The 27,296-nt window shown below is 27.0% G+C and overlaps 1 protein-coding gene across 3 annotated transcripts in view; it reads left to right on the plus strand.

Annotated features, from left to right (window-relative positions):
* LOC109600375 (neurogenic protein mastermind) overlaps positions 1-27,296 on the plus strand; it is a 66,803-nt gene that overhangs the window by 3,126 nt on the left and 36,381 nt on the right. For 2 of the 3 annotated variants that reach the window (XM_049964352.1, XM_049964353.1), the window contains exons 2-3: positions 3,680-3,881; positions 26,787-26,910. In XM_049964352.1, the coding sequence (XP_049820309.1) occupies positions 3,726-3,881; positions 26,787-26,910 (280 nt within the window). In that variant the 5' untranslated portion in view covers positions 3,680-3,725. The remainder of the gene's footprint in view (positions 1-3,679; positions 3,882-26,786; positions 26,911-27,296) is intronic. The other variant, XM_049964354.1, reaches the window with a different exon arrangement.

Here is a 27,296-nt window from a genome sequence, read left to right on the forward strand (position 1 = left end):
GAAAGTGACACAGCATTGTTTTAATTCAACCGATTGATTTTTACAATCCACGGCAGAAAAAAGTCGTTGCAGCGTTGCGAAGTCACCTTAAACGTGGCAATGTGGCAACACGTTTTTTCTTACATCGTAAGATTTATATGAAACTGCGAATTTCAACAGTTACAAGAGAAACTAGTCCGATTGCACGAGTTTTGTTGTTAAACAATCAGATACATTAACATGGATTCAGTCGATTTTTAGTCAATTGACACTTCATTCGCTGCTAAAAGTTACAATTACTTTCGCCTGCCTCCCACGAACATCACCGACAAATTTTGGAATCTAGTTCACATTTTACAACAATGAACGCTTGCGAAATTCGCCTCGATTGCAACGTAGTGTGTCTAGTTTGTTGGATGTCGATAAACGTAATGCGGAGATAAGTTTATTTGAATGAATGGATATTTGCGCAGTTAAACAGTTTGTTTGGGCAATTGTCAATCGAAAATGTGTTGCAATTGGTTTTGTTAATGTCAGAAAAAATAGATAGTTTGTCATAAAACCAAAAAGAAAAATGTCAGATGATTTCCAAGTCATCAGTTTGTTAAATTAAGCTTTTTACACAGACGGGAAACGTTTTTATATTGGCTACAGGAAATCGTGACATTAATTGTTGATTTTAAAATAGGGCACCTACTAAAGTTTTGTAATTTTAGAATGTTGCTGAAAAATAAAATGTTATTTTCCTGAACACACATGTAAAAAATGTGTTGTCGGAAATTCTGGACAGTATTGAGTTTGAGCGTAAAATCATACGTAAACAGTTTTAACTGCAACAAACACAACAATGTCGTACTGTACGAAAACTTATCGATTACCACCAAACTAATGAGGCTTGTACATACAGTTATCTGATAATTTCAAAAGTGCTGGTGCAATATAAAATGTAGCTGCCATGAGAATACCTGTATGGTAAATGGTTAAATCCAATTTTCCCGTGTACCGCGTTAAATTGTTAGAGTTGCATGGTTTTTTACTGACCTTGAATATTAAATAATTAATTAGGGACTTAATTAGTGTATCGATATTGCGACAGTGATATATTGTAAATGCATATCGTTTTGTTTTTTATGGTGTTAGACAAATTGTTCCTGTCCCCGAAAACTGTGTAAAACTAAGTGGAATTTCAAATTGCGTTGTCTTCAATCTAATTTATGTGTCGTATATATTAATAGGCGTTTTTTCTGGCCATTAGAATTGTACTCTTCTGTTGACCGATTTTATATGACTTTAATTTCGTGTTCTGTATCACATCGTTCGTTGGCAATTTAAAGAGCTGGAACAAATTTGTTTATCTATCGAATAAGATTTTTCTTACGATATTTAGTATTTTCTAAAAATTTTTTACTTACTGGTTTAAGAAATTAGATCATCAATTAAAGTAGTGTAAGAATAAGAATTTAGTAATATACAGTTTTGTTTAAGGTGGAAACATTACAGTTTTTGTATTTGTGATTTGATTTTAATATATGATATCTAAAAAGATAATTTATAGAGACAAAATTAAAACTATTTTATAGTTAAATATTAAGAAGTAAAAAACTGAAGTGTGTTTTCTGAATTCAAAATAAAAATCTGAATTCTGATAACTAAACTGATTGTGTGAACTAAAAAGTTATTATTTGATATTGTCAGATATTTTAATTGGTTTCAATAATCAAATAAAATAACATAAGTCCATTAGGATAATGTATTTTACAATTTTTATGAAATTTTATTATGAATTTGAATTTCCAAGTCATCATTTTTTGTTAAAAACACAGAATTTTTCCCAATTTTATAATATAAAAATGGACGACTATCGAATAATATGAAAATTGTAATATCTATCTTTATTATGAATATAAAAATATAAATAAAAAATTACAGGATGTTTTTAATGTTAAATGGTGAAATGATTCACTGTATACAATAAATTTAACTTTCTTGAATTATGTCGTATAAAAACTGGGAAAACTAGATGCCACAAGTGGGCCACATTGTAAATAAGCAACTTAGTTTTGGAAAAAATTAAAAAAATGTCAATTTTTTTTTCTAATTTATGTTATAAAACAATGTTAAGATAACTTTTAAATTATCTGATATTAATATAATTTTGTATTATCTATATTTTGAGTTATTATTTATTAAAATAAAATTATAAATAAAAAGATTATAGAGTGTTTTCATATTAAATGGGCTAAATTGTATATATAATTTATTTATATTATATTGAAAAAAATTGGAAAAAATTAAATATATTTGTTTATCTCACTAGTGCCACATTTTTCTTCTATACTTTCTCTGATTTTCTACTATAAAAAATTTTCAATAATCAATTGTCAAATGAAATGAATAAAAATTTTTATGCCTTTCTTTGGATTTGTTTTTTAAAACAGATTTATAAATAAATATTATATCGTATTAAAATTGCAAGAAAATATGTAAATATTGTTATTATTTTTTCCTAAAAATATTCGAGATTTCTCAATTTTCTACTATGATATGAATAAAGTTTTGCATTGCGTTATAATTTATTAAAATAAAATTATAAATAAAAATGTTAAGGGATGTCTACATATTCATATTAAATGAGCCACACCTTATGTATGGTATTAATATTAGTTTAATTGATGATATAAATTTCTTTATCTCAACAATTGTGAAAAACAAGGAAAAGCTTATTAATAACCAATGATATATTTTCGTAGAACAATATATGATGCCGTTTACAAACATAATTTATCAAAATTCGTGGACGTCAGATCATTAACTGATACTAATCGTTTTAGGCTGATTTCAGAAAGGTAATATTTAATGGTAATGGTGATAATCAATTAATCCTGTAAAAGGTTACTTACTTAAAGGATATCTAACACGCACTCGTTGGTCTAGGCATAGTTATTTAATTATTTCTCAAGATTCAACCGTTTCGAAAATTGGTAACACGCACCGCACCGCATTATCTTCGAATTGAATATTCAAAAACCGGTAGCCGAAGTTTGTCAGCTGTTTGTCGTTTCCATTGTCTGAATTTGATTTTAAAATGATCCCGACATAAACATTTCGATGGGCCTCCAGATAAAGCGGTTAGCGGCCGATTTTAATTTCAATGGGCGGGTTTAAAAATGTAAATTCGGGTAAAAACTGTGATAGTTAAATATGTGAACTTTATGAACTTGGAAGGTACAAAGATAACAATTGGATGCGATTAATAATTCATAACTTTACGGTCACGTGTCCGGCGCTCATTTCCTTTTGACTGGTGGTACAGTTTAAAGCGGTGTCTACTCGCGAACACAATTTGTGATTTCGTCATAAATTTTTTTGTTTGTTCTTGTTGTTTTGTGAACTGTTTTTATTATTGTCGTTGCGGATTAAATTACGTACCCTTTGAAGGTAAAGTTTCTGTGTATAATAAAAATAATTAAACACCACTTTTAAGCCTTGAAGCTCAGTTTCGAAAACTTTCAAATTAGCATAAAGACTATGTACTTACCTTGAAGTTATTTAAGTGGGAATTTTACCTTTTCCTGAAAAGAGTCAACGCAAACAACACAATAGTATTGACGCATATGCTGAAGAATGTGTTTGACTTAAATAAAAAACCCCATTTCAAGTTTTATCTTTTATCGTCAAAGGTGTTATTTTTTTGTTGCAGACTGCGACGTAGAATAGAACTCTATCGTACGCGACAAATACAGTGTATGCCGCGCTACGATCAATCGTTCACGGGACTGTGCGAGCAGAATCTGCAGGACACGCTGCAACTCAAGCAGCGCTATCTCGACACGAAGACCAAGCGGGCGCCCAAAACGAAGGACAAGAAGCAACAGGACTCAATCCAGAGCAGCGTGCACGTGGTAAGGATCCTTTTTCAAATGCTCGTCCTATTTTCCTTATGTGTTTTCGCCATGAACTCCGGAGTGTACTGTTGTATGGTTGTGGTATGAAGGTCAGGACGGTTTGCAAATGCAAATTCTTTTTATGTAGGCGGAAGATGGCCAATTAAAAGCAGATAGTGGACTTCCTAGTAGACGGGAAGTGTTATTTTTATTTTGTTCGAAACGAACGAAAGTCTAAAATCTTCCTATTGAACAGCAATATTTATATTCGTAGAAGCATCAAATTGGATTTTATCCAAATGAAAAATATATTAAAATTAAATTCACTAGCTCATTATGGTCTATTTACTATCGTTTAAAAATATATGCCTTCCATTTGAATTTAAAACATTGTATATGGTATAATTTTAGTAATCTATCTGCGAAACAGCTAAAAATGTTTTTTCAAATTTGGTAGATAGATTCATGAAAATTCTTTCTTTTGATATGAAGTTTATCGACTGCAGTTCAGTCAAATTGGGGTTATCGAGTTTTATCTTTTCTAATGTAAAAGATAAGGACACAATAAAAAATATAGCAAAGGTTCTCAAGATTATTAGTTGACTTAAATAATTCTTTAATTGACAATATTGGAAAGAAAAAATAATTTTTCTGATAATATAGAAAGATTAGTCCGTTAGTCACTATTTTAGAATATTTTTCTCGATTCTTTCTCGGCCTCATTTTTAATATTTCTTTTATCTATTTTACTAGTAGTTTGTGAGATATGGTCGACGACCCCCCCCCCCCCCATTGTTTAGCTATCAGGTACATTTAAGCGAATATTTTTATATGAGAAGTAAATTTTTTAATTAGAGAAAACTTTCTTTAATAAAATGGAAGTTTATACTTTTCATAGACACACTGTATATGATTTGTTTGGTTCCTCTTAATCATCCTCATCTTTCTATGAATTTCTTTCTTGTAAATTGTTCAGGAAGTTGATGACAGTAGAGGTTAGTACTATTATCTTTTAAAAAGTAATACAATATTTAGTTTCTGACCGGATATCCTAATACAACATGTCACTATTTTCAACTAAATATTTATGATATATTGATTATTTAACAAAGTTTATTCTATTTCTTTTAGATACAATATCTGAGTATGATTAAATATATGTTGTTTTAACAGATTTACTGAAACTAATTTCAAGTGTCTCTAATTTTGACCGAATAATCGATTTTTACATTTAAATTTATGGATATTTCACAATTTGTGAGATTCATATTTGATAAAAAAGTGAATGAATGAATTTGAATTATTGAAATGTATGTTTGGTTCCTTCCATTTCTTGTGGATGTAATATGTGAAGAATCCAATGAAAATATTTACAATTTGTTTAATTCATATTTCATATAAAAGTTGAACACTGTTCTGTTGTTGAACTATATGATATGATTTATTCCGTTTTTCCTGTATGTAATATTTGAATATGATTGGACATGATTTATTTTAACAGATTCACGGATAGTATTTTTAAATCGATATATGTATGTGCATTTAAATAAAATCTGATTATAAGGAAATTGATAAAATAAGAAAATATTCCTAATTTGTATAACCCTATCTTATATGAAAAGTGGAATGAATGAACCCCTCAATTATTGAAGTACATGATTCTAAAAAAGTTTTCCATAGCAAAAAAGTTATTAAATCAACGGTTGGTTAATTTGATACGAATTTTAAATACAATTGAATTTCAGCCGTTCTAAAAATAGTCAGCGTTTAGTTATGTGATGTCACTTGGTCTCCGTATCACCACAGGAAGTAATTAATTTAAAAGATTCCAAGTAGTAAATATTAACCCATGTTAATTCGTTGCTGTTCTGTAAAACTAACGGTATCGTTGATTATATTTTAATGGGTTCCTTCGCTTTGTTTACCAATATTCGATGACAACAAACACTAAACATACACTTTACATATTTTTACTTGTTAGCATTACACAAGATGAAACACTTGAAGCTAGTTATCTGTGTACGATCTGAATTAAATAAACTGATTGACAGGTATTAAATACAAGACCGCCGGCACCACTTTTATTAACATGGGAACGTCTGTATTTCCATCGGAGGTTACATGTTTTACTTCCCGTCTCGTCACTGCGGATTGTAATTTGTCTTCGTTTTATTGTGTACTTATCACTTCGGAAATTTATCCGCAGCGGTATTTAGTGAAGGAGCAATATCAGATATTTGTCGCAAGTTTGCCTTGAATCAAATCGTGTCTATTAATTCTAATTCTATGTAAATATTGCTGTAGAAAATTATAAAAGTTACCATAATAGTGTGGTACGAATTGTAGTAACGAAACTTGTAGTGGCATGCTTTATTTCACGTTTTAAATCAATTAATTTAAACAAACCTTGGTCGTCTAGAGTCTAGACTATTTCATTAATGGCTGTTTTCATTTGTTGTTGAATAGTACAAAACTTATCAAAAACAAAAAACAATTCTTTCGATTTTTTATGAAACCCCACAATGTTTTGTAATTTGTGACGATTGTAATTAAAAATTCATATGTTAGCAAGCATTGTTTCGTTTTTATTGTCTCTATAGTGTGCGTAGAAACTGTTATTAGCTCGATCGTCTCATATTTAAACAATCATGTCGGAAACAATGGTAGGAGGTCAATCTAACCATTTAAGCTGAAATACCAACGCCATTATCAACGTAGGCAACAACAAGTTCTTTGATTTTCGATTCTTTCAATTAAGAATTTAACACGGTTAAAAAAATTGTCTCTGAAAGTTCTATAAACCACGTTGCTTTTGTGTGAAGGCCCTAAAGGCTATTTAGACTTTTAAATTGATTAGGATTTAAACGAAAATGTTTTGAAAATTGGAATTAGTCTTTTAACAAGCAATTAACATTTGCTGGAAAGTAATTAGTTGTTTTTAATCAACCATTTTATCACAGTTGAAATTTCGACTGGATGTAATTAATTGTAAAAACCATAGAGGTAATTACTACTTTTAAATTAATTGAAATGTTAACTAAAACCTGACATTATACCTTCACCTTTTTGTATACTTACTTTTCATTGTTTTTGAATTAAAAAATTATTTAAAGTCGAAACTAAAAAAAAAAATAGAAAAATACGTTTAAATTTAGTAATAAAATTATTAAATTTAACATGTTCAATTTACAATTATTTGAAGAATTAATTATTGTCTCATCATTTGTTATAATTATTTATTTTTTTAATTAAGTATATATGTTTATTTTTACACCCTATAGTTATTGCCAATTGGAATAATATTGACAAAATAATCAATAATTTTGCCATTAATCAGGACGTGAGTTGAATATGAATTTCCAATGTTCAGTACTTAGCAACAATTCCGAAAACATTTCCAAGGTTGACAAAATGATATACAGAAACAAGTGATACGATTCTGAAAACATTTTCTCTAATTATTATAATTATATGTACATACATTCTTTTTAATAAAACCCATAATCTATAAGTGCTGCCTTTAAAACATTCTGATAAAACTGTTGTTGTGTGAAAAGGATTTTGTTAATATTTATTATTTATGAATGTTTAATATTTTGTATTTGTGTATAAATATGTTTTTATTAAATTTAAATATAATAATATTTATGTATTTCCTTCTAATATAATAGTGAAAATTTATTTTTAGACAATTTATGTGCGTGATATTTAATTTGGTTAAACTTTTTATAATAGAACTATTTATATATAGGACAGACGTGCCAAAAATCATACAATTTTTTCATCATTAAAATGATATTAGATTATTTTTTATGTTTAATAAAATTAACAAAAATTGAAATTTCTCTAATGAATTTTTAAATTAAAAAATATTATTATGATAAGAGAGAGAGTTCATTTTTGTTTTATGTGATATAATTGAAAATACAAAAAATATTAGTTATATAAAGCCTGGAAAAAACTCTTTTAAACTTTTCCTATGAAGTTCCTATTATCTTATAATTACATTTTGTGATGTAATTTTCTTTTATATCTTTAAACTAGTTTTTTTATTCTGCACAAACTAATACAATTATGTAAAATTAAAAAAATCATAATAAAAAATGATTTTTTAATGTATAATAAAATTTAAAACAAATTTTCCTGTAATGTATTTTATCTTTCCTGTAATGTATTTTAATTCATGAAAATTTTGTTCAATTTTAAAATATTTCAATAAAAATGTTATGGTGGTGTTCTCATTTAAAACTGCTATTTTTAGTATTGTTTTTTAAACTTTTTACTTTCTTAAGATATAAGAAATTCAGTTTTGTTCATATTAGATATGTCAAGCTGCATTAGAGTTTTTTAATATTTTTTAACAAACTAAGTTTCTTATATTTAACTAAAAAATGTACTATAATTTATAAATATCTTTGTACTTAAAACATAAATTAAATTTACAAAAATGAATTTTTATGATGTAGTTTTTATATATTTTGTTTGAAAACATATTTGTTTGTAATTATATTACATATTTGTTTTTGAATTATAAATTTTGTTTATTCATTCGTTTGATATTCAAACTTTGAATTACTTAAATTGAAAATTAAATATAGTAATATATTTATATAATAATTTTATAATAATATTTTGTCATGTAATTTTTTCTTTTATATTCTTTGAACCAGCTGTTTATTTTAACACAAACTGATCCGAATAAACAAAATTAAAAAGTTTGTGGTAAAAAAGCCTAGTAAATCCATCGCATTAAAACTTTCAATTAAACCGCAGCCGACTTCATAAAGAAGGCGAATAATCTCCCGCAGGACGAAAACGCAGAAAAAGCTCCGGTGTGGGTGTAGCAAAGTGCAAACGTGGGCCGAAACGATATTAATAATAAGTTCGCTTTTGAATTTTCGAACACGCACGCCCATGTACGCCGATATTCGGATCAAACGTTCATACGCCCTCGTCTGCTCCGGCTCTACATACTGGTACATTCATATCGACGCCGAACACACACCTACGCCTCGGCGTCCATTCATATTCATTTTCTCGATGCAATCTCCGCGATGCGTTTGGTCCCAATTGCGGATTACGTGAGTGCATTCGGGCGTTTTGCGTTTTTGTCCAGACCCCGTCCCTCTGGATAATGAATTGGAAACTGGAGGCTTCGCGACTGTAATGTTAATGAAATAGGCGGTCCGATCGGTCGATATTGATTGTAATGCGGACTAAAAGGTGTAATAACTCTATCGCCATTGAAGTCATTTGTCAAAGTCACAATCAAATTACACAACATTATTCCCGTGTTGTAACATGTTGACCGGTCCTTTGAACTTCCACTTCCTTTTAATATTCCATTGATAACTTTATTATATTTTGTATAAACAAATATTATTAATATAATATTATGTTTCATTAAATTAACATTACTATTGCTAATTTTTTAACTTTTTTATTTTAATATTTTCATAACAACTTTAAGATGTTTATTCATTATTTTAAACACATTTTATTGTATGATTTAGAATTTAAAAAAAAACCGGTCGAAAAGGGTTTGATTCGAATGCATTTTGAGAGAAATATCAAACACGACAGAGACAGTAAAAGTTTCGTAGTGGGAGAATTTTACTGTTTCTGTCATACATGATGTCTCTCTCAAAACTAAGTAGGCTTTTCGATAGGTATAAGTTAACTTAAAAATATTTCTCATTTTTTGATTTCATTCCATTTAAAGTTATACTTTCTTATAATATTTATAATAGTATAAATAATATTAGTATGTATTATTAAAAAAGAGATGGTGTTAAGATTTAAAGTATTAAAAAATCTAAATTAACCTACTACACTGCTCAATTTATGACCATTACTCTATCTGAAATTCCACTTCCTTTTATTATTATGACTGATAACATTTTTAAGTTTTGTACAAATGAATATGATTATCTAGACATCTTTATTTGCTTTTAAGATTTAAAATTTAAAAAAATATAAATTAACTAACATTTGTTATTTTTTAATTTTATTCTATCTAGAACCCCTTTTAATATTTTCCTTGATAATATCATTAAATACGTGAAATTTATAAATATCTAGTTACATTTTAAGATTTAACTGTTCTTATTTTAGGAATTATAATTATAAAAAATCTGTTGAATTTTAAAATTTATTATATTAGTCTATTAATTATATTTAAAAATTGAAAACTATCATTTTGTTTATTTCAAAGAGTTCAGAGAATATAATTTAATAATTTAATATAATCTAATATATTAAATAATTCTAAAATATTTTTAATTACAAATAAGAATCACTGGTAATTATTCTGAAAAATTTAATTGTACAGGTAAAAAATAATATTTGAAAATTCAAAGTTTATTTTTAAGCGAATAACTTTTTCATCGAGATTTATCAATGGTTAATTACTGTGATCTTTTATAGTAGCTTGAAAAGTAGGAAACTTAATGAAGACTTGATTTTTCTAACAACTTTTGCCAAAATGTTGAATAAATTTAATTCTGAATGCACGTATCAGACTAATTTAGGATATGATGATGTCCTTCAAATATTTCACTTTCTAGTTTCGATACCTCTTTTAATAAAAATGTTATATTTTAAACCATAAGATTTATTTATTTTTGTATTTTTTAATAACAATGGATTTTATTTAATTTGGGTATATTGCGAGAATACAACAATTTTTTATTAATTATACTTATAACCATCGATTCTTGTTTTTTACAGTATTTACATGTACATAAAATATATTATTTAATTTGTTACATCAAAAATAATAAACAGCAATATAAAACATTTAAAAGAAATGCAGTAATATTTTTTGTTTTCTATCATAAGAACGCTTCTGGAACCCTCCGCCACTGAGCCGTTGTGAATAGATAATCCTAGCAAAGGGACGTTGCTCACTTAGTTCATATCGAACAAAAACGTTCCAAGAACCAATAGATTAAGGATTATGCAGAAACGAGACGTGCATGATTGAAAAACCGGCAACAATTCCATAAAGTAATTCATTTTCGCACTCGGACTCACAGACGATACGAATTCACGTCGTAGTTTTTATTTATTTTGCTTTTCCTGACGGTTTATCCGATCCATTTCGGCGTTTTCATTCATTCCGAACACAAAAACCCGTACAGGGTAGGATAGGCGGCACATCCTGTGGGCACGCCACTGATTGCCCGGTTATCGGGCAGCGGAAGAGCAATCTCATCTCGAGCCGGACGGGCGATGCTTGTGGCCGCACTCTGCTCTCAATGCGGAGGAATTCACAGAAAATTTTACCTAGGTTTTCGTTCACGAGCCCGTTACTTTGTGTGTACGATTGCACGAACCGGGCAATGAGGAAGTTATGTACGGTTTAATTTAGAACTCGAATTGTAAAATGGTTTTAGATGTTTCTGATGGGTTCAAAAAACCGGTTAAATTTGAGGATTTTTTAAAATCAAGTATTTAATATTAATAGTTAATTAAATAATTCACATAAATATAAACATATAATATTTAATGTTCGTAAAGCTAAATTACTTTTAAAACAGAATAGAAAAATGTCTGAGTGATTTTATTTTTCAAAATAATTTTGAAAGGCAATATAAAAACTATATGGGAGGTCATCCCCTGATAAATTTTGAACAAAATCTTGCCATAAAATTGACATGTTCCAATTTGCCCAGTAATATATGGCTCCCAAAAAAACCTATTAAGCGTTTATTACTTAACATTTCGATAGTCCTACAAAAAAAAAGAATCATAATTCAATATTTAGACAACAGAAGAGAGTGTTAAAGTTAAGTTTACTTTTAAATTGGCTATGCTTATAATAGTTATCTGGGTAGAGAGGACATTTTACGCCCTTAACTATATTTTTGGCGTAATCGTTTCATAACATTTTCTTAAAATGTTACAAACATTATGGTAAAATAGTTGAAAGTAGTTATATTTTTTATTATACAAAAATTCTAAAAATCGTAAGTACAGACACTAATTAAAAATAGTAATAAAAATTGTTTATAAGAATAATTTTAAAATTATAAAAATTAAGACTGTTTCCTAAGAACTGTTATTTTGTAGAAAAATTTCATAAATGATATGAAGTACACTTGCTGTTTTATAATATAACGAATTATAATTATAATATGAAATACTTTTTAAGTAATTTTTTTCATAATCATATAATTTTAAATGTTCTTTATAATCCATATAATACCTGTGCCAAATTCCTCAGTATCATATGAGCACCGTCATCTATTTTTTGTAGAAAGAGTGGTCTTGTGATTTCACTGAAAGATATTTTTATTCTCTATACAATGTCATTAAATATAAACTTTTCTAAAATTTATTACTAAAAATTCTATATTCCTTCAAAAAGTAGGTATTTATAGACCAATATTTACACAATTTTTATGACCCCAACTATATTTTTAGTGTAATTATTTTATAATAATCTTAAAATATAAAATTAATAAATAAGGTAAATTCAAATAAGTGACATTAGTTTGAAAGTACAAAAATGTCTTTCCTACATCTTCTGCTTTAATTGTACTATTTTTAAAAATTATATAATGAAAAACTACATATATATTCGTATGTAATTAATTTATATTAATATTCGAATTACTTTTAAGAAAAAATGCAAATTAAAAATGGTCAATATTTCTTTGTTCAAAATAGTAATAGTAATTCTTTTTATAAAAACATTTTTAAAACTATAAAGATTAAATCTGTTTTCTCAGAACTTTTTATTATATTGTATAAACATTTCAGAAATATTTGTTTCTTCTTATAAAGAGCATACTTACTATTGTTTAATATTTTTATAGAATATAATATTGGAAATATAATTTATAAAATAATTTTAAGTATTTTTTTAATTCTGTTGTCTGTTCATATTATTTATCATTAGTTTTCCTAATTAAATAATTTTTAATGATTTCTTTACAATCCATAAAATTAAATAGTTTTCAATTTTCAGTAACTTTTTTATTATACCCATATTAAATTTGATTACAGATAATTTTTTCTGTATTTAGAAAATGAGTATAATTAAGTAAATAACTGTTTAATAAATTATATTATTCTTATTTATGTTTATGCTATAAATACCAGATTATGGAATTTTTATTTAGTTTTAAAACATCAACAATATCAATGTTTATAAAACCAAATAATGTTGGACTGTGCGATTTTAAATGTCTGAATTCTCAAAACTATTTCATACAACTTTTGTAGCGGCATTCCACGAATAAAGTTTTTTATCGATGTTTCAGAATTTTACTTACTACAGTTTTTTTCTCCATTTATTTTAACAACTCGTATTAAAATTTAGCAAATTACTTAAATATGAATCGATATACATTTTTATAATCGTTATTCTTGTTAGTGTTATTCTTTCTGAGGTTCACTGAATCAACGATATCGCCAACGAGCACAATTAAGTAAATCATCATCCGATTCGATAAATCTACAATTATCAATTTTCCATTTAAAAAGTTGTTTGTGTATTTGACGTTATTTTTATATTCGTAATTTTCCTCGTGGAGTGTCTCATTTACTCAAGGTAATACGAGTAAATTGTAAGGGAGTTTTTCAGTTGATCGATAGTTTACCTATTCTTAGATACAAAACCAGTTGTTTGTCGTGTAACCAGCACTTACAATTCTATTTTAACACATCCTGCAATGAATTAATAAGGCTAATTTAACCACATTACGTGTAATATCGGTTTTTTCCTGCGTCACCGCTAATAAGAAATTATTTGTATTGTTCAGAACGCCGTGAATGTTTTCAAACATAAATTAACGGGGTAATTGCCGGGGCAAGAAATATTTTTTCATTACGGAAGTTTTGCGAGGAAAATTCAAGCATATTCGCTTACGCGAGCATATTTTCATATTTGGACGAGGCAAAATGGTGATGTTATTTTGCTGCGCATAAAAAAATACGTTCCCTTTAATGTGTAATTTACATATTGTGTAAATTGGATTGTTGCGACAATACAGCGTCGTCGGGTTTGAAACAAAGAGAGTAAACAATTAAAGTTATGAATATGTCGAAAGCGCACGCGGTTTCACAAATTTTAATTACCTAGAGAAAGAAGACTTACAGGAACTGGCGGTTGCACAAGAAAATGTGTTGGCGTTTCATTTACTATAAATCCATCACGGATGCAGGCTAAACTAATGCAGTCATAAATCCCCGTTTTATTTAACTTATTGACAATTCAATTATTTTTATGGGATTTCATTAGTTTTTGATGCTTTTCTCTTGTGCACGGTTACGTTTAGGTAGAACGTTATTTTTTTTCTTTGTGCTTTGTGTTATAAATTGATTGATTTTGTCGCTTACGAATATTTCCAGGCCAGACAGAGAACAACTGAATTAGATGTCCAGAGCTCAATTTTTTTAATTACTGTATTTTGATATTTTTAATCGTTTCTGAAATATTTGCAAAAACATTTGGCAGGTTTATAAGTATAACAACTTTCTTGCTTATAATTAATATTATTTTTTTAATCGGGATGTACCGGAATTTGGGTTGGACAATAAAATCAAGCTAACAGATCGGAATTCCAGAATTTTCAAAAACTTTAAAATTTATTAAATATAAATGAAAAACGAGAAAAAAATCGAAAAAAAATTTTTAAACATATCTTTAAAATTTTGAGATAACTTTTTATTTTGATGAAAAACAATAGTATATAATTTGTGATATATTAAATTACCTTAAAATTACGATATATTTAATCTGTTAGGGAAAGAACAATTTTAACTGTATCTTTAAAATTTTGAGATAATACTTTTTATTTATCTTTGAAATAACGAAAAAAATAAGCTTTTCAAAAGAATGTAATTTGTGATATATTAAATAACTTTTAGCTAAAATATTTCTGAAAAATATTAAATATATTAACTAAATTAAATATATTTAATATATTCAATATTTTTTAATATTGTCATATATTATATAATGTCATTTAATATTAACTTTTAAAAAAATTATTTCTAAAAATTCTATTTATTCAATTTTTATGATCCCACTATATTTTTAGTGTAATTATATTATTAAAAATCTTAAAATATAAAATTAATAAATTAAATATAAATAAGTTAAGTTTAAAAAATGAATGTAACTTATTAAATGTAAAATTTATATTCAAAAAGTAATCTTAAAAATTTTAGATAATATGTGCTATTTCTTATTTAACTTCGAAATGTCGAAAAAAATATTTAATAATTTTTTTAAAAGAAAAAAGTGGTATTTTTAAGTAAGTGCCCAATACTATGTAAAAAAGTGTCTATAAAATGTTTTTATATTTTGTCAAAAAAGTAATAATAATAATAAAATAAGATAAAAAGTTATCGCACTTTTTAAAAATTTGCTACAAGCAAGTTTTCATATATGTATCTGAAATGGTCGTAAATGTCACAAGACAGTTCGTGGTAATCAGTGTTTTTTAAAAATATTATACAGTTAAGTCTATTTATCTCTATGTAGTCTAGAAATAAATACCCGTAAGAGCCTAATTCAATTAACTTGGGACACCGGGTATTTTGTCAATTTGCCAGACGAACGTCCATATTGAAGCGGTCTTAATGTCATGCACCAATTAAATAATTAACATACAATGCCGCTTAATGAAAAACCAGTTTTGCGTATATTAAATAACGTCATGTGTGTGTGTGTTATATAGAAAACAAGATTCATGGAAAAAAGACGAGTACACAACTTTATGTAATACAATCTAAACGAAAATATCTCGGAGGTCAAAATACCCAGATAGAAGAGCAAAATGCTGGTAAAAGGTACGGCGACGAGCGTTTTATGCGTCCACAATAATTTCGTCCGGGCCATTGTTGTTTTAGGGGGTGAATACCTCGACGTGTTTTTTTGATCCACGTATTTTCGTTTCGGTACAAAAACGCCCCGGTTGGTTTCTTATTAGATTTTTATGCGCGGTGAAAGGGGTAATGCACTTTTTTTCGATTTGACGGGAGAAAGTTTGTCGGCAATACATCGACCTTAGTTTTTCTTCTCCAGTTTTGCACCAATTAATGACCTGTGCAGGTTCCATTATAAATCGGTCTTCCGGCGTGCATAATAAATTTTAATTTGCAATTTACGTTCACCACATCTTCGTGCGAATTTTTCATATCGATTTTCATTTAATAATCGCCATTAATTCGAATTTCCGGCGTGACATTTTTAAATACGCGGGCTTGGATGCAGTTATTTTAACTAAATTGCCAGTTCCTGTTTGATTTTAATCTCCGGATTGTTTTTCACGGTCTGTTAATGTGAACGGTAAACTTAAAATCGAGGTGGCGCAATGAGGAAATGCAGTGCGTAAATCTTCTTCGCATCGTCTCAAATCACAATTCGATTTGTTCAAGGACTAATCGCTGTTCGAGCATAACTAATTTCTGACGACTGTCTTAGGTATTTGTTTTTAATTTATATTTTAAAATTAAACCTAAATAAACAACAATTCTTTATTTATTTGAAATATTAATGTTGTTTATTAATTGTTTTTAATATTATCTCTATAATAATTTATTAGTTTATATATTATTAATTTATTAGTTTAGATATTATTAAAAAATAATTATAACAAAAAAGTTTGAAATTAATCAAAATCTTTAAAAAATTATAATTGTTTATATATTTGAAAATTTAATTGTGTTTAATAATTGTTTTGAATATTATCTTTATGTTAAATTATTAATTTTTAATTTAATAAATAATATAAAAATGAGGCAATATTATTATTGAAAAATTATTTAAATATAAATTTATTTTACAACTTTTCCCTAATTAATTGTTTCTAATTTAATTTTTTAAAATAACATCTACAATCAATAATTATTTTAAGAATTTGAAATGAATTGATGTTGAAATATAGTATTTTCTATTCTTCTAAATATTAAATAATAAATTGGAATAAAAGTTGTGTACAAAATTCATTATAAATTAAATTCTAATAAATAACTGTCAAACAATTTTATTAGATTTTTTTTTTTCATTTTTGTACTAATTAATATACAATTTTGTATCAAAATATTAAAATTAAATATCATATATTTTAACTTCAGATGCATCGTAACGATAAGTTTTAAAAATATTTTCTACTGAACATAAATGACCACATTTTATATTGTAATTCATTTTAAAAATTTCTGTTAATTTACAGTTTAAATTAATAAGAGGTTTTTTATTGTATTTGTCTGCAATTTTGTTTATAATTAAGTAGATTTTTCAAGTTCAAACTATGTTACAGAAGGAATTACTTCTCACATCATTTCTAATCACATTTCGATTGATTCAAGGATCAATTGCAAATTCATCCCGCTATAATTAATTTTTGGTATCTATAATAGGTAATTAACTTTTATGTCTCATTGTTCGATTCTTTTCAAACGGATTTGGATTTTGTTCATTGTGGAGTTAATTGGACATCTAAACGACTGTTTATTTCGTGCATATGTTAGAATAACGAAATTTTAATTCGAATTGAACTCGTTTCGTTGCGAAATCCGGACGTAACACATGCATTTATAAAGTTATTGTAAACTGGATTGGAAATGAATTATTGATGGACTGCAATTGATTTTCACACTGATGCGTATTTACGTTTCACTGTGATCCACTTCGAATTACATGCAATTAATTTAATAAGTGTAGATCTAGTGCGGTTATGCCGTATTTTTTTATTATTAATTACTGTAATACGTAAATAATTATTAGATATGCTAATTACTAGTTGGAAAGTGGTACTGGGGATTTAATAACCGTTAGTAGACTTACTTTTCACTTTATTTGCATAGATGGGCATATCATCAATTTCATAAAATATAGTTTTTCGGTGCACGTGAACAATAATACGTCGGAATGCGGTTGGTTATGTAAAGTTAATTTAAAGCTTTAGTTTATATACGGCGCGTATCGAGTCCGGGTCGGTTTTTTAATATTGTGTGGAATTTGAAAAAAAATCTCCGTGTATGTGTCGTAAGTTCATTGATGAATCGTGACGAATATGTGTGAGGTGAGAAGTTTCTAAATTTTTCCGGAAAATCATTCATTTATATCACAGAAGGTGGAAAAAATGGGTTTAAAGACATTGATGGATTTAAAATTGAGGTATTTAAAATTCACGTTATATATGCCTTTCTTCATGTGGCGGCGACGCAAATCTTAAAAATTTTGGGTTTCGTGGAAACAGAGAACTCTTACCTCCAGAGAATTGACCTGTTCTGTGCAAGAGAGAAACAGATGTTCGGTGTTATTATACTCAAATTTAACATACAACGACAATTATAATTAATTTTACATTAAAAGTATTTTAGATGATATTTAAACGAATTTTAAGTTTGCTTGTTAATTTAGAGGACGAAAGTTTGTATAATAAATATAATAGTCTCAGTTTAACAAGAGGTACTTATGAAAATAAGTATACAGTAAAGATTATGTGACAACAATCACCGTTTTAGCATAGTTTCATTAAGAAATAATAATAATAATAATAATAATAATAATAATATATCAATCTAAAAAAAGAAAAGTCTAAGAATATCTCTGTATATCTTTTGTTTCAGACCTACGTCTAAATAAAAATCGAAATTTAATATAATATATTTTGTTTGTTAAAATCAAATTTAAAAGATAAAAAAGTTAATTCCCGCATTAGTTCTTGGCATTACATGAAATGTAATTTAAATAAATTAATAATATTAATGAAGATAGAAATAAGGTGGTCAATATCATATTGATGTATTTGAATCCATTCAGTATGAAAGAGCTCTTTAAATCTAAAAGCGTAAATATTGCTTATTTGTGGAGATATTCTTCTTTGAAGCATCTCTCCCATGCTCTATCGGATTTAAGTTTGGTGATTGTACAGGCCATGATAAGACCTTGGCCATCAAATATATGCGACATGTGGGCGGGAATTATCGTGTATAAGGTGGAAGTTTTCACCAATAGCACCAACAAATGGAAGAACAGCTTATTTCAGAATAGTAAATGGGGTAAGTTCTACCGTCAATAATTATACAATATCAAAATCTCAACCTATTATATTTTTCTGCTACCACTAGATGTAAAAACTTCCTGGACTGTCTTAAAATGTTCTAAATTTCTGGATCCTTTGAAAATTCTTGTTGGGCGAGAATAGAGATTTGTCGGTGAATGAAACTGTCACCCAATCATTTTCAAACCAGTTAGGAATCTTCACACCATTTCAATCCAACCCTCTGATTTGCCCCTAGTGAGAGGTGAACAATTATTGGTCTTCTAGAATCTGTTTCTTGCGATATTTCTATTGGCGACATTTTGTACTTGCTGTAACTCCGTTACCAACTCAGTTACTGTAGGAAAAGGTTGTCTTCGAGCAGTTAATGTCCAATATCGATCCTGAATTGATGTTGGACAGCGTCCACAACCTGGATACTTTCCAGCCGGTTACCAGTTTCTGTAAAGTGTCTACAATTCTATATTGACACTGGGAACCACTAAACCTCTCAGCTTCTCCAATTTGCCTTAAGTCCCACTGCTTGATTAATTTCTTCAAAATTTAACTGACATCGTTCTTTCATAAAACACAATAATTTTGATTCAATAGAGATTTAACAAACAGTCTGGTAGAAAGAAATAAATAAATCGTAAATATTTGGATATCTTTGTGTATTTACATACATTTTTATAAAACAGAGTTTTGTATACATAACTTCTCAGTACAATAAAAGTAATAACATTTATAATATATAATATTTTTTTTTTGATTTACTTATGTGTGTTTTTAAAGAGCTATACCAGTTATAGTTTTATCAGTTAGCATTTACTGTATAATGTTTAGCATTTACTAGAATGTCCTCATTCTGTTCGCTATTGACAGATGACATTGATTGTAGTCCAAGAAATAATAATAGTAAGAAAGAAGTGATAGTAACAGCATTTCAAAATAATGTTAACAACTATTAACAACAAATATCAGGGTAGTAATAGATAAAGCATATGAAAACACTATAATTAAATTATTTAAGTATTTGTGTGAAAATGTCACAAATGTAATTCATTTTATGTTATAAAATAATATATTAATAAAAAATCAAAGAAGGTAAATTGGTTCAAATAGTTATCCATACAAGATTCTATAAGCAATATTATTTGTTATACGTTCAACGAAAAATATTTGTCAACGTGCTTCTTCATGTTTAACACTTTGTTACGTTGTGTGTGTGTGTGTCAAAATGATCTAAAACATAGATCGAAAACTGCGATAATTCCCCACCCCGTTGGTCCCTTTCGATACTGATCTGTTGTAGAGCGTCGCCGTCAAAACGGACGAAATCACTGTCCGTTCATTACACGAATATTTCATCGGATCACACCGTTTATTTCACATAAATTTTCATATTAACTGTTGGCGGTGACCGAAGTGTCGATACGGATCTACATCCACGAGTTATTTTTATTTCGGGTGGCATATTATTGTTAAGGACAAGACGGTTTATGGAAATAATGCAACCATTCAACAAAGGAAACGCTAAATCTGATGAACCCCATTATTGCTTTTTTATTTTAGTTTTGTGATGTGTTCAGATATGGCTTCTAGCTGCATTATTATTCAAATTGGTCTTTGTCATTTCAAACAGGTTTTTGCGCATTCAGTCACACGCGTTGCTTGCGGCCAAGTTGGGTATTTTAGTTTTGAAATTAGCGACTGTATTTGTTTGTTGTCTCCCCAATTTACAACCGTTTATTAATTAAATATTTCGTATTTGTTTAATTATTAATTATGTTGTTTGTTTAATTAATTTTTAAATATAGATTAAGTTTATTTTTATTCATAATTTACAGATATCATAATATTATCGAAGTAATTATCTTTTAGTCACTAAACTTCTTTTACTATTTGTTATTTTTATTGATAGTGTTATAACCATAATTTAATTATTTTTATCGTTTTAGTCTTTTAAATTTTGTTTCTACAATTGCTTTAATATAGAATTTAAATATACCTATAAGATTTATAATAAATTTCATATAATTCAAATTTTATATTCAAAATTAATGGTTTATTTAAAAAAAAAAAACAATTCTTAAATTTTCTCTATAAGAAATTATAATATTAAAATAATAACAAATACATAAAGTTTCTTTTAATTGATAATAATTGTTAATAACAATTTGTAGAAATAATATTTTGGAAATGAACTCTTTTAATTAATAATATTAATAAAAGAATTTAATAATTCATAAGAAATTTTGTTAATTTACAACTTAAATAAATTGGATATTTTAACAGTATTTAACCTTAATTTTGTTTTAAATAGAATTTTAAAGCTCAAATCTTGTTATTTTTGTTAAGATTTTGTAATATGTTTTTAATTTTAATTAAAAATTTGCAAATATCAACAAATGAGTTTAAAAGAAAAGTGTGATAAGAAAATATACGATAATAACAAATTTTGTTATCAATGTTTCTCTAGTTTTGGTTATGTTTAAAAACGCTTGTATATTAATTTTTATAAACATTATTTTATATATGAACCACAATAAATTCTGGAAAACCCAAGTATTTGATTATCTTTTATTTCTTATTCATTTTTATATTTATTCATAACCATTGTATCATATGTTCGTTAGATAATTGTCAGTTTAAAACAAATAATTAAATGTTCATTCTAATTTATTTCAAATTTTTTTAATTTTTGAGTTTATATTGTTATTTTATACATTAAATAAATGATAAATAAAATTGCGATAAGAAATTAAATAATAAAAACATACATTGTTAGCATTTACTTTATTTATAATTAGATTTATTTAAATTAAATTGAAAAAATTAAAAAATTATAAATCGAGGTAAAGCTCATTTTTTTATCTTTTAATTTTACATCCATTTATGTGATTATTTATTCATTCAGTGCAATTGTGTTATCTGTTATTTTGTTAATTATCAATTAAACAAATATAACTAGATTTTTATTATAATTATATATATATTATATATTATAATATTTTGTTTTTATTATAATTTTTAGTGATGAAGAATAGTGTTATACCAATTTAAATAATAAAAATAATTTAATAATTATCAATTAAACAAAAATAACTAGATTTTTATTCTAATTTATTTAATATATTTTTTATTCTTATGTCCACTCATTTCTCAAATTCAAATTATGTTATTGATGTAGAAATGTGTTTTATTTACACATTCAGAACAATTATACTTTCGGTTACTTTGTTAATATTTATTTAACCCAATTTTTATTATATTTTATTTTTATTATAATTTTTTTTGTAATTTCCAAGTTCAAACCATATTTCTTTCTTAAGCATTTAGTGAAGAAGGATACTGTTATACTAAATTAAATAATAAATTTTTGTCAGAATTTATGTGAGTTTATTTATAATTAAAAATTATTGAGAGTTTATTTTTATATTGTAAAATACTTTTAAAAAAATCTGAAATATTTTAAGAAAAAAAAAATTATTACTGATTTATTTTTATGACATTTTATGTCATTTAATTATAAATTTTCTATTATTTTTTTATATTTTTTTATTATATTTTTTTCAAACTATGTTATTCTTAAGCATTTAGTGATGAAGAATAGTGTTATACCAAATTAAATAATAAAAATAAATTTTGTCAGAATTTAAGTGAGTGTATAATTAATAATAATGTTTTTTTTAATAAATTGAAAACACAACTGCTTATATAAAAAACAATAATTCTAGGAAAATCTATTTATTTAATTTCATACATTTATGTTTTTATTTATTAATCCAGAACTGTTGTTTATATTATGTTTTCTTTGTTAATTTTCAATTTAAAAAAATAATCGGATTTTATTTAATCTTATGTTTTTTTTAATTTTCAAATTCAAACTATTATTTTAAATATTTAGTGATGATGAAAAAATAATAATAATAAAATAAATTGTCCCCATTATTCCGTTAATTTACAATTAAAAATTAAATTATTGAGAGCTTATTTTTATATTGTAAAATACTTTTTTAAAAAATCAGAAAAATCAAATATTTTAACAAAAAAAAAATATATTTTATTCTTATTAATAAAATGACATTTTATGTCATTAAAATATAAATTTTGTATTATTAATCCATAATATATTTTCTATATGAAACGTCCTCAATTTTCTCACAGATGACCAGGCAATCATGTGGGAACCCCCGAACGCCGGACGCGAACCTCCGCAAACAGCGGTGCCGCTTCGCATAGACGCAGTCGAACCCGATTCAATTAAACCAAACTAGTTAACGGGCCCGGTTATTAGTTTACACGAATACCCCAGCGGATCGGGCGATCACTGGAAGGCGGACGCACCATTGTGCATCGGGCTTTGTGTGTACGGCAACCGCGCCGCACAATGCACAGGTGCACGGCACTGCACGCCCGCTATCTGCCGATCCGAGATCGTCGCGCTGCCTCCGAAAGCGCAGCGGCGGCGCCCCCGACAGCGTTTCTGCCGTAAAGCACGGAATCGCAACAGGTCTAGTTGCGTCTGCCGCGATGAATGTGGGGGAGAGCGGGAGATGCGGATAATCATTCGCGGAAAGCCGTGGCGAGATAAGGAGGAAAATGATGCGAAAAGATGAGAATGGGCCCGGTTTCGAATGTACGTACGGGCGAAACGTTTTATCTTGGCCGATTATCGTTTCTTCGTAGTTTCGCATGTGGTTTCTTCTTAATGTCGCTGCTAAATTTGAAATGGGAATCTGTTAAAGAAGTGCACCATGTGATCTTTATGCGGGCAATATAATCTAAGTGCTCTATTTTTGTGCTCTTACCCCAGCATAATTTCTAAATGTGTCGTACTACTGAAATTTGGCGTTACGTAAAAAGTGTATCCTGACGTAGATCAGCAGTATTCCAATAACGATTTGCCTACAATTTGCTATATAATAATATTTAATTTTAATGATTTTTAAACTTGAAATATATGGCCTCAAATAACATTACATTAACTTGTTATAAAAATTTTTAATTTATTAAAGCGTCTTACTATTGGATTTCCTTTTTATATCATATTTGTTCTTTCTTCTCATTCATCATTTTTATGACATAAAAAATGTATCTTTCCGAAACATAATAAAAATTGTCAATTTATCCTCAAAAAAAATAGAAATTTTTATTTCCGCTTTTTTCCAATTTTAATTTCTATAAAAAGGTTAAATTTTAGGATTTCGTTTTACGTTTTTTTGAGTTTCAAGTTTGAACATTTATTATTATTGGATATCTTTTTATAACTTATTTATTTATGTATTTTTTTTTTATTTTTTTTTAGTACAGTATGAAAAAAGTAGTTTCGAAAGTTTTGCTTTTCTCAGTTTTAACTATCTTAAAATATTTAAGTTTTAAGACGTTTAAATTTTATTATTATTGATTATTTATTTTATCCAGTTTATATTGTATTTATTTCTTAGTACAATATGAAGAAAGTCATTTTGAATGTTTTGTAATGACTTAAAATTTATGAAAATATAAATTTAATAACAAAAAAATTCTTACCGAAGCGTTTATAATAAAATTTTTAAATTTAATATCAAAAATATATCTACTTCTTATACTTTGCTTTTTTCATTTTTAATTTATTTAATTTAAGGTTAAGACTATTTTATGAAAATGACTCATTGACGTTTAATTTTGAAAATTTATTATTATCGTATTTCCTTTGATTTTAATTTTTCTTAACAGAAATCGTTGCTGGATATTTAAAATTTAAGAAATCTATTTTGTAACATAAATTATAAAAATGCTTCTGTGAGGTTTATTTCATAAAATTTAATATTGTTACCTTTTCATATAGTAGTTCTGGTTTAGTTATAAGAATAAGAAATAAGAATTTCTTATTTAATAATAACATTTTACTCAAAAAATATCATATTACCTAACTTAATTAAAATAAATTTAAACAATATTTCTTAAGTTTGTTCTTTTAGATATAGTCAGAAAATTTTTTGATTATGTTAATTGATTAACCTGGGCAAAATCGTAACTGCATAATTAATAATTTTAATAAAATATTAATTTAATAATTTATAAGAAAAAATGTTGAGTATAAAAAATTGAGTTTTTTTATAGTATTTAACTTCAATTTTGTTTTAAATTGAATTTTCAAGCTAAGACCTTGTTATTTAAGATTATGTAATAAATATGTTTTTAACTTTATTTCAAAATTTGCAAATGAGTTCATATAATTAAAATGTTGTATTCAAAATTATTGGCTTATTTCAAAAAGATTTTCGTAACTCAATTCTTAAATTTTCTCTGTACCAAATTATAATAAACCAGGTTAAAAAAAATTTTACAAAAAAAAATTAACAAGACAAATTATGAATATATTAAAATAATACAGATAACAAATACATAAAGTTTCTTTTAATTTATACTATATTAGAGATAATTGTTAATAACAATTTGTACAAAAAAAATTGTGACATAAATATAACTATCCCAAACACTTATAAATTATAAAAATGTATCTTTCATAGTTCTGGTTTAGTTATTAGTTTATATATTTGTTATTTAATTATAACAACATTTTACTCAAAATTATTATGTTACCTAATTTAATTAAAAAACATTTAAACAAATTTTTTTTTTGTTTGTCCTTTTAGATAGAGTCGGAAAATATTTTGATTATATTTATTGATGAACCTGGGTAAAATCATCATGAGGAAATAGTGTGTGTGACTAGGTAAATAATATGTTCCTAGTTATATGAAGATTAAGTTATAAAAGCTGAGAAATACCTAAAAAGAATAATACGCCAATAATAAAATTAAAAATATTACAGATACTCAGTAATAATTAGGATTAAATATTGATCATTTGCGGAATGCCTAATATTTTCGAGTAGTCAACCGAATTTATATTACTTCAGTCGACAACAATACCAGTGGATGATACATCTGACAGTGGCGCTCAGTGTTGTTGTTTCTATTTGCTTAATGTTTGAAGGAAAAACTGTACTTTTTTAAGTTCTTAGAAAAATGTTCATAACAAGTTTATAGGATGTACTTTTAATTCAATTCTACTTGTGCCCACCATAAATTAGTATTAAAAACTTATTCCCGAGTCCGTTTGGTTGTACCATTTCTCGCCACGTTCGGATCGAATTGAAACATGAAAGGCCGTCGATATTTAAAAATATTGGTCCATATTAATTTACTCATAATGTATTTTAAGTCAAGTAGCTTGTTTGCATAGTATTTTTAGCTTAAAAGATCGTGCACTTTGTGTACATCGATCTAGAGTGAAACGGAACGGCGTTTTTGTTGCCGATAATGCGGCTTACTTATTAAGTGGATCATTCGTAGTTTTAAAAATGTTTATTTACGAGGGAATTTTGTCGTAACTCGCGTTCCGGTGACGTAACATGTAAATAACAGTGACAATAATTATTCGTGTTTGATTTACAATAATAATACCAGTTCGGTCGTCATTAAATCGGTGTATTGTTTCAACAAAATGTGATCGCCGTCGCACAGTCGGTTCGTCGGTCGCGATTTACCTACAACGTTTTACTCTCGGTGCCGAAACGCGAATTGTTTGTCGCATCGCGTCAATTTCAATACACACATACCTGCATTCGAAAGTTTAAAATCAAAACTGTGTTTCTTTCGATTTTATTCGTTTTGATTGCGGGCCTCGCATTGAAACGTCCCGCGTGATTTATTCGGTGTGATTATTGGCTACTTAGGTACTACTGAAACAATTTGCAAATGCACTATAGCTGTTGGTGACGTTTTCGTTAAATAATTATACTCGACACAGTTTTTTACACAGTGTAAACAATGAATATAAATGTGAGTTCATTATGTTTTGTTCATACCGTTTGTTTTGTCTTGAGTAAATGAAGTACTAATTTTTGTTTTAATGTTTGTTGCAGCAGCAAAAGTTCCTGAAACGATCGGCGGAAGAGCACGATCCGGGAGGGCCTAACGACAATTTCGAACCACCTGTAAAGTTACAATGTACAACGCAACAACACGGCACTTCTCATCAAAACGAAGGTGAGTTACATGCACAAAAGATATTGTCCAGAAAACTGCATTTTTGATAATTTTTTACATCGTATTTCCCATTTGTTTTATTAACTGATAGTTATTGATTTGTTTCTATGAGAGAACATAATTGGTATTTTTATGTTACACGTGTTGGAGACGAGCAATTTTATTTTACTATACGTTTGTAATCATGCAAGGAAAATTGTGGGTTATGAAAATGTTTCGTTTAACGTCAGTTGAGACAATAAACTTGCAAAAAATGTTATTTTTATGTTCATTTTATTGGTAAGGTTATAGTTCCATGTTAAACATTGTCTTTGTGAAATTTTTTTAGAAATACATTTGGCAACTTTATAATAAAAACAGAATGGTCAATTTTTAATAAATAATTA

Source organism: Aethina tumida, chromosome 3, assembly GCF_024364675.1.
Source record: "Aethina tumida isolate Nest 87 chromosome 3, icAetTumi1.1, whole genome shotgun sequence".
NCBI classification, from domain to species: Eukaryota; Metazoa; Arthropoda; class Insecta; order Coleoptera; family Nitidulidae; genus Aethina; species Aethina tumida.